The sequence below is a fragment of the Poecilia formosa genome, unplaced genomic scaffold (genome assembly GCF_000485575.1).
Source record: "Poecilia formosa unplaced genomic scaffold, Poecilia_formosa-5.1.2 Scaffold151, whole genome shotgun sequence".
Lineage (NCBI taxonomy): Eukaryota > Metazoa > Chordata > Actinopteri > Cyprinodontiformes > Poeciliidae > Poecilia > Poecilia formosa.
This window is the reverse complement of record NW_006800090.1, coordinates 1445228-1455039: the sequence shown is the minus strand read 5'-3', so window position 1 is coordinate 1455039 and position 9812 is coordinate 1445228. Positions and strand designations below refer to the sequence as shown.

Sequence of the window (9812 nt, the reverse complement as noted above, 5' to 3'; positions counted from 1 at the left end):
GCTATTTATTGTAATTTCTGAATCTACAAAAAGCCTACACTGGTCGATTAAAGACCCAAAGTGTGATCCTGACCACATCTATGGAAGCCATTGCCTGGGATCGCTGGGTTGCATTTTTTTATGGAATGTGTAATTTAGTGAAGAAAAACAGAAAAAAGTAGTTTTTCTCACTAAATAGATTAATTTCTCCAACAATTTCAGTGCCACATTATTTTATAAAAGCTTTTTTTTTTTTTTAAGGTTTTTGGTGCTATCTGTGCTAATGGTGAAAATAAGTGTGGGAGGTGTTGTAAATACAAAAATAATTGTTTTTTTAAGCTTATGATCTGTAAAATATTTTAAAATAAAAAACTCCAAAATGTATCCTAAATGTAACTGTCACAAAGTGTGGTGTAGCTCTGTCACAACACAAGCAGTGATTCCAGTTTGAGTCTATTTCTTCTGTTTTCAGAGAATAATACCAACACAGTTGTTCCAAACACGACAGAAACTCTACAATCTGGATATGTTTCCCTAACGTTGTGGAAAATAAGCCACAACACGTTTTCAAGGATGGGAGGCAGATTTATTTCAAAAATTCTTATCATCCATGACTGTACAACAGATGCAATGAGTACAAATTAACCGTAATAGTCACACCTTGAACATGCTGGAAACAATTCTTCGGATCACTATGAAAAGAATATAAATAAATGTTAAAAAGCTCCTTATTGTGAACAACAAATGAGAAACATGGTATGCATCCAGTACAGCGTGAAACACAGCAGAAATCATGTCTAGATTTCACCCAAATGTACAATTAAAACAAATCACATTGTCATCAGGTGCCAAAGAATACGAGATTAACTTACATTCATATTCATCTCTCTCCCTGCAGTGTGGCTGACTCACAGAAACATGAACATACAGCAAAATACAACAAAAAGAGACCATTTCATGTTCTTCGGTTCACATAACTGTATTTTATATGCACAATACAGAACAATAGATGATAAGTACACAATATACTGCGTTTGCCTGCATTTTTTCTTTTAGAAAAGCAACCGTTCTGACTTGAGAATATTCAATGCTCTTTGCATCTTGCAGTAGTCTGGAGAATATTTATATCCTGCATTTTGATAAAGCACACATCAGGAGGGTGATGTTTGGATGAGGCAAACAAGCTGCAACACGTCTGAAAACATCTCCCTCTGCCGTCAGTCACTTCCCGCGTTGTTTCCTTTCACTTTAAAAACTCCTCCCTGATCAAGAGGATTTTGCTGGTATCCAGTGTCACAACGTCTTTGCTGATGGAAAAAGAAAAGAAAATTAACAAGGTGCATTGAAATGTATGACTTTAGTCACATGTAAGTGGTGGCTACCTTGTGAGACTCTCTTGTCTCAAACATTCAAGATTCTTACCAATAAAGGACGCCCCTGATCATTCTGATCATTCTCCCAGATAAAGTCTGGTCTTAAAAGCAATAAGCTGCTGCTGCTGCTGCTGCATGACTTTAAACAGGCAGCTCAAGCTCACAGATCCTCCAATTAGGATGGATGCAGGAAAATATGCAAAGTACAAAAGGCCAAAAGTCTGTCTATATATGAGGGAGTTTTTCCCTTTTTAAACTTTTAAACATTTAGTTTGGTGTGACTGCTGAAGTGAGAGTGAATTTCATGGTAACACCCAAAGAAATCACCCAGAAAGAAGATTTCACCATTTTAGGAGTTTTTAAGGGATTAAAAATGGCCTCAATTTTTTTTAAATCACCCATTTCACTATATATCAAGATCAAAACTCTCTCAACTAAAATAAGTTAAACTGATCTGAGCGTATAAATCTATCTCGTGGAACAAGAATCCCGAAATAAAAGATTTCTGTTCTCGGGCACTTGAGTGCAACAGGAGCAAAATGTCAGGCAAGTGTTAGATTGACTCTTATGGCCATTTGTTCCCATAAAGAAAATCAGGGGAAATTTAAATGTCATTTTATGAAAAGAGCAGGTGTTAGAGGGTCATATACGTCCTTATTCCCAGACAGCCATCAGTGATAGCTGTAGAAAAATGGGCCTTGCATTTTCTCCCGGATGAATAAAACGAAGCATCATTTAGAAGAACACTGAATAAAGTCTCAAGCTGTTTCATTCAAATTCTCTGTCTCCTTTAAGATAGATTTAAACCTTTAAAACCTTGAACTGTTTCTGTGTCTGACATTATCTGTAGTCACCTACAGGTACCTTTCAAAAGAAATAAGTAAGAGAGTTATGTTGATAAATAGGAAGTAAATACTGACCTTACTCAGTTGTCAATGTCCGATATGTGGTTCTCTATCTGCAATACAAGCAATTGAGGCATCAGTGCAATAATCTATAGAAACAGACGTTCTGACACATAACATTTTATTCAGGTGGTTTTGTAATTTCATTAAAAAAAATATGAGGAATACATGCAATTTTACTGTTTTTTATGATCATGCTCCAGATGTAAACTTAATTCTGAAAATACAATGAAAGACTCCCTTATGAAACAAATTGGCCACTTTTGTTTAGGCAGACAGGGATCCTCACTCTACTGATATGTTTAAATTACCTTCTTCTTTATTCTCCTTATCTTTTACAACTCAATTTCACGTAATGTTTTTACAAAGTTATCAAGAACTTCAAAATCTTCCTGAAGACATGGAGTATTTAACATGGCCAGGTCAAAATTCATAAATATGCGCTTTGTCAAACTATGAGAGGGGTTGTTTTATTGCTAAATATTACCATAAAAAAATAAAGAAACCACTGCTTAAAATTTATACAACTAGATGGCTTCAGGTTGTGCCTCCGATCAAACTGTTTTTATCTTGTATGAATTTAAAATGGTATTAATATATAAAAAAAAAACATTGAAATCCCTTCCTTTTTGTGTTTCCAGAAATTTAATAAAGGTTTCATGATCTCAAATTGTGTCTCTAAATATTTTAAACTGTATCATATCACACAGAAGCATAAAATAGTTCTGTTTTAGTTACATTTTTTTCATGACCGGTCTTTGTACCACTTGGTGTAGCTTTAATACGACTGACTGGGCACAAATTCAACTCAGGCTACAATTTCTGTTTCATAGCCAAAGACGGTACATTGCTTTCATTTGAGAGAGTGAACAACCCACTCACTCCTCGCAGAGAGAGGGAGAGAGTGAGAGAGAGAGAGAGAGAGAGAGAGAGAAACAGAGAGAGTAAGAGTGTGAGAGAGTGTGAGAGAGAGAGAGAGAGAGAGAAACAGAGAGAGAGAAACAGAGAGAGTAAGAGAGTGAGAGAGAGTGAGAGAGAGAGAGAGAGAGAGAGAGAGAGAGAGACAGAGAGAGAGAGAGAGAGAGACAGAGAGACTGTCTGCTTGGGCTCCTGACCATGTCGCTGGTTCCTTCATCTTCAAAGTCATCCTCGCCTCCGTCCGTCATCTCTCCTGCCTCTACCTCAGCTGTTCCCTCCACCTCCTCTCCTCCGGAGTGGTCTTTGGCGTCACCATGGAGACGATCACACGCCTCCTCCTGTTTCCTCTGCATCTCTGGCAAAAGACAACGCAGACAGAGAGAGACCGATGCCAGAACAAAACAGATTTTTTTTTTTTCAGTTTCATAGAAGCGACGTTTCCAAATTAGTTTGCCTCTTTTGTTTGTGTGTCTTTGTTCAATACTTTAAATTATGCAAACACTTTTTGTCTCTTCCAGTTAATATATTCACAGGCGCTCCTACAGCAGACAGGTTCTGCCCTCCCTCTCTGTTGTCTCTTACCGGTCTCGGAGCGATGTTGCCTCTCAATCTTTTCCAGCCTTCCCAGCAGTGAGTCGATCTTTGTCTTGATCTGCGACAGCTCCTTCTTGATGGTTAGGAGCTGGTCTGTCTTCACTGTGAGCACACATACATAAAGTTAAAAAGCATAGTTAATGCGAGACATTAATTTCGCCAAATGCACATCAAAGACCTTTTAAAACCTCTTAAGACCTAAGTTTCAAATCTCCGCCTGCGTATTCTTGCTTATTTTAAATGTACGCAGTTCTTTCAATGTCCTGTGAGAAAATATATTTGCCCATTTATCCATAACAACTGGAACTTTTAATTTCTAGCAGTAATTTTTGTAATTTACCGTCTATTAAGAGCGCCCCTCAGATTAATTTCACTCCCTGCTACATCGACAATGAATTTACTGTAATAACCCGGTATTGGTTGGAAAACGCAACGTCTCACCTTTTAGAGACCGTTGAAATTTTTCAGATAGCGCAAAGTGGGGCAGAAATACGGCACTGATAATTTGGCTGGATCGTTGCTGATACATTACGTTCTGTCTGGAAGGTTTTAAGTAAAGCTGGAGGCAAAAATCAACATTATATGAAAAGATTTGATTTGATGTGCGATTGTTTTTTGAATATTTGATTTCTTTATTGCAGGTTAACAGCTTACCTGCAACAACAAAGCATTTTGAACAACCTTATTGTGGAGAAACAGACAGAAGTGGAGCAAATAGAAGGTCAGTCTGGTCTTTTTCAAAGTAAATTTCTCCTAGTTTTGTCATGAAGTGAATGTTACCACCACCATACTGTATTTACTATAATATACTATAACTGTAACAAACAGCATTTCAAAGAAGCGTTTAAATCCACTGCATAAAAAGAGATGTAGCCATTTTATTTTATCACCATCTAACACTAGAAATTAGAAAGATAGAGAGCAGAACCGCTAGTTTCAGCAAGTCACCGATGTCATGAATCCATGAAGCCACATGCAAAGGGGGCTGTGAGGTCGCACCTCAGCATCGGGTCATAGAGCGAGAATATGATTCATGGCCTGTGAATTAGTGCAATAAAGTCGTACACTTTGAACTGGAGCAGAAAATGACTACTGAAAATATTGTGCATCATGTGTACATCTTAAGACGCAAAGCACCACGGACCGTCACTCTACCAACTTTACTCTTGACTTGTGCACATGTTGTTCTCATCGTTTTATGCCAGATGCAGCAAACAGACTTTAACAACTAACACACCACTTTGAGGGAGGTTCCCTTTTGTCTCATCAGACTACTGAATATTTCCCCCCAAATTCTTGTAGATTATCAAGATGTTTATTGACAAATGTGTGATTTGTGTTCACATAAGCAAACAGAAGAAATCTTAAGTCAATGCTATTTTACATAACGGATATCTCATAGTTACAAACATAAACCGTTAAGCCTGATTAAATTCTTGTTTATTGCATTTTTTACTTTGCTTCTGTGTTTGAAAATTAACAACTGATCTGTGTTTTTATTATAGACAATTACAGTTTTATTACAGAAATGAAGTGGTGTTTCTTCAACTGTTTTTAAGGAAGTTGGACAAAATGAAATAAATATTCATTCTTTAACATTTGTCACACAAAAAAGAAAATCTGTGAAATTTTTGAAGCTGGTAAAGGAATAAAGCTATGCTGATGTGAGAGAAACATCAATCAGTGGGACTTTATGTCCTATTTTTAGGTTTCAGACACAATTCTAGGAATATTTTAACCAGAAAATGATTTGATAATATATATATTTTTATCTTTATAGCACTATGTAGAAAATAGTTATTACACGGAAAATAGATCAAAATAATTGGGAAAGAATTTTTGAAAATGGTCAAAAGCTGCTATAAATATAAGTAATTTTATCACCTTAATATTTTACTCAGATTTACTTACTTTTTTTCATTTGCAAAGCCTTTGTTCCCTGGTCACAGCTTTTACTTTGGCGAGTACATTCTTTTAAGGAAAACAGCACAAACAACACCAAAGTTGTAGCAAGCCATAATAATTAACTCTCTCCAAGCAAAGCAGGAAAAATTAATTAGTAGAATGAAAAGGGGGGAGAAAAAGTCAACATACGTTTAGGGCCGGTGATGGACGAGCCAATGTTGATTGCTCGGGTGGATGAGGAGGAGGAGGAAGAGGAAGAAGAACAGGCTCTGACCGGAAAGGAGGATTTGGCTCTGCGATTGGACGGAACAACTATCCGAGATCGTTTAATGGGGATGACGGCTCGGGTCGGGGGCACAACGCGGCCGTGGTACTCGAAGAGTCTGAAGGCACAGAAATGTTTAAACAATTCTAAAATGTAAAGAAAAAAAGATCTTACATGGAGAAAGACATGTTTTTGACTATAAACAAAAACATGCTGTTTATTGCCTCATTCACTTAGACTGAGCAGAAAGAAAGACTCACAAAGTATCAAGATAGACTTTAAAACTGCCACGTTTTTCAATAAAATCCACCTCAACGTGATAAAACAAGCCAAATTCCCCTTAAATTTCACAGAAAACTGCAGATTTAAACTCTCCTATAAATAAGAAGCCAGGGAGGAAGTAAACAAAATGCTTAAAATGTCAAAAGTAGGGAGCGGTCTCTGCCTTGCTGGCACAAATGACCAGCCAGGGGACTATCTGACATTCTATGGATAAAAGCATCATTAGCAAGCCCAATGGAGAGAGGAGGAAAAAAAACTCCTCAATGTGACATTCATTAAGGCTATGATAATGCATTTACTACTCAGATGGAAATGAGGGTTATTCTGGACAAAAAAATGGAAAATTGGCAGGAAGGATTTGTTCACTAAAGGGCAAAAATATCACAGGAGAGGCACTTGCTGATGAAGAAGTGATAGGTTGAAGCTTTTTACTTACCTGCTGTAGAAATCATCTCTGTAGTAGTCGTAGTCAAACTCATAGCCACTGGGGACAAAAATAAAACAAGCATTGTTTTCATTGTGTTCTGTGCATACATTAGGAACAAGAAAAAAAAAAAACATAAAAAAGGAGGTAAAATCTGGAACACTGGCATTTAGGCTGAATAATGTATTCAGTGGTTTTTTAAAGGAAGAGGCTGACATTTTGGAAAAATATCATCGTCTTATTAAAGGTTTTATTAAAGAAGACTCTTGATTTGAGTATACATGAGGTGTACTGTCACTCAAAAGGGTTTTAAAAGCATATGTTACTCTATTCATGTAGACCAGTTCTTTTGTGATTGTGATTAATATAGCTATCAGGAGCATTAGTAATATTTGAAAAACTTTTTTTTCTTTTTGAGAATTCAGTGAGGAAGACTCTTGGTCACTGAGGTGACAAAGAACCTAATGGTCACAAAGACACAGCTCCAGTTTTAACTTGTGGAATGATCAAGAATGTGGCCAGACAGACATGGTAGTCTGCTTGAACTTAACAGAAATGTTGTGAGAAATACACCATTTCTACTATGAAGCATGGTGGTGGGAGCGTCATGTTGAGATTGTGGGGGGGCGGGGTCTTATACCAGAAACTGATAAACAAGTCTGTATACAAGGCAAGATGACAGCAGCCATATATATATATATATATATATATATATATGAGAGAGAGAGTTAACCTGCTTTACAGTGCTCGCTCTACAGTGAGAAGACCATATTTCAACACAGAAATGACCTGAGGCAAACATTCAAAATATGAAAGCTTCAGGAGCCCCCTGTAAATGTCTTTTAGTGGCGCAGCCAGAGCTCGGACTTAAATCACACATCTGTGCGCTAAGGCTGTCCATCCAACCTGACTGAAGTCGAGAAAGTATACACAGACAAATTGTAGAAAATACCCCGAAACAGGTCTGCCACCCAAGAATCATACCACACGAGAAGCGCTTGAGGCTGTGATTGCTGCCAAAAGTACCTCAAATAAGAACTAAGCCATTGCTGTGAATACTTATGTGACTATTTGAATTGTTTACATGAAAAAATCCAGATGTATGTGAAAATATCTTTTCAGTTTGCCATAATGGGCTAGTTTGCACTGGATCCCTGAACTGACTGCTGTGTTGCTTAGTATTCATGATGCTGTTTGTTCACTAATGTTGTCTAACAAACCTCTGAGGCCTTCACAGCCCAACAGTCATACTGTTTGATTTTTTTTATTTTGTTTATTCTTTTGTTTTTTTGGCTGCATCCATTTCTTTCCATTTCACATTCCTCGTTGATCACAAACAAACTGCAATAAAGTACACAGAAGCTTTTAGCTGTTATGTGACAAATAGTGGGAGAAAAGAAAGAAATTCTGATGGTTGACATCAAAAATTTGCAAACATTCTCGTCAGACTATTTGCTTTTTCTCATCTTCAGAAGGTGATAGGACTATACTGGTTTTTATTTAGACTGCAATTTAAATACTGATAAGTGCAAACATTTTGTTGTCAGCATTTGAAATAATATAGCATAATATAAGTGAATTATGCTAAATTGCATACTAATAAAATATATAATTTTGCAGATACAATTAGGATTATTTAGCTTTGAGGGGTTAATGTTAATCTACACAAACAAAACAATTTAATTTCTCTGAATTATTTCTTTGGTCTTTTTCTAGACTAATGTTCTGTTATTGTTCTATCTGCTTGATTTTAAATTCAAACAGGATTGACAAAATTTGAAAGCACCTTTTAATAATAACAGGAATGCTTCACAATCCAAGCTCCATCCTCAAAAATTTTACCTCCATCCTGCAGTAAATTATTATCCACATTGTTCTGTGTTTTCATAGAAACACCATAAAGTCCAAAAGTTCCCTGTATCAGCAGGGATGCCATGTCGGCTTTCGGTTTTTAATGCATTAATTAAGATAGATTAAGAATAAGACAACAAACTTGTGGATTCATTCGACATTTCTACAATAAAAATGAAAAAGACAAAATCATTACTAAAAAGCTATAACAAAAGATGACTTTTTGTCATGATCCGTGGTTTTCTGTGTGTTTTTGAGTTTTTCAATGTGTTCCTGTTTCCCTGTGAGTCTCTGTCCTGTCTTCCCCGTTGATTGTCTCCCAGGTGTGTCTACTTACCTGATTACCCTCCATGTGTATTTAAGCCCACCTGTGTCTGTGTTCTTCGTCGGGTCCTTGTCGTTGTCAGTCAAGTAAGTCGGTTTTTGTAGCCTCGTAGAAGTCGTCACAGTAGAACTGGGAAGTCCTGTGGTGGCGTGGCTCTTATTTTGTCAGTCTTTGTTTAGTTGCTGCCGGTGCTGAGTTTTTGTTTCCACTCTGCCGTGTTGCATGTTTTGGACTGTTTAGAGCTATATTTGATTATTAAAGACGTCAACTTCACTACATCCTGGGTCCTGCGTTCGATCTCACCACCAACCAACACAATTCATGACAGAAGGACCCGACCAGTAAAGGTGAGGATCGCGGCAAACATCATGGACCCAGCAGACCGTCGCTACCTGATCGGCGAGATCAGGAAGTATCAGGCTGAGTTGGCAAAGCCATATTCCGCGGCCGCACGGCTAAACGCAGCTACCAGGATAGCGATCCACCTGGAGAAATGGGCTCCGTTTCTCCCTCAGGTGTGGCTGGGGGAGTTACTCCAGGATATAGAGCAGGAGTTTCAGACGGCTAAGGAAGTGCTGTCTGCAAATTCCCAACCTCCCAAGCTGGATTCTCGCTCCACCACCTCTGCTCCGTCCGAGCTTCCTGAGTCTGCTCCGTCCGAGCTTCCTGAGTCTGCTCCGTCCGAGCTTCCTGAGTCTGCTCCGTCCGAGCTTCCTGCCGGCCGGCCCCTCTGCCGGCCATCCGGAACCACCAACCGGCCCCACGGGCCCGAGCGCCTCCTGCTGCGGTGGCGGGAACCACCGGACCCGCCTCCACGTCTCGGCTTTCTGCGCCGGAGACCTCCACGTCTCGGCCTTCTGCGCCGGAGACGCCGCCCGCCGGATCCGCCTCCACGTCTCGGCCTTCTGCGCCGGAGACGCCCCCCGCCGGATCCGCCTCCACGTCTCGGCCTTCTGCGCCGGAGACGCCGCCCGCCGGACCCGCCTCCACG

The 9812-nt window shown here is 38.9% G+C and overlaps 1 protein-coding gene across 5 annotated transcripts in view; it reads right to left on the bottom strand.

The window, feature by feature from the left end:
- Positions 1–543: 543 nt before the first annotated feature.
- The window catches only part of LOC103146091 (RNA-binding Raly-like protein), a 66026-nt gene continuing 56757 nt past the window's right edge, over positions 544–9812 (bottom strand). For 4 of the 5 annotated variants that reach the window (XM_007563833.2, XM_007563831.2, XM_016677263.1 and 1 more), the window contains 7 exons: positions 6658–6705; positions 5864–6057; positions 5681–5740; positions 3758–3871; positions 3373–3530; positions 2273–2310; positions 544–1286 (listed from right to left, as the gene is read on the bottom strand). In XM_007563833.2, coding sequence (XP_007563895.1) covers positions 2278–2310; positions 3373–3530; positions 3758–3871; positions 5681–5740; positions 5864–6057; positions 6658–6705 — 607 coding nt within the window. In that variant the 3' untranslated portion in view covers positions 544–1286; positions 2273–2277. The remainder of the gene's footprint in view (positions 1287–2272; positions 2311–3372; positions 3531–3757; positions 3872–5680; positions 5741–5863; positions 6058–6657; positions 6706–9812) is intronic. The other variant, XM_007563834.2, reaches the window with a different exon arrangement.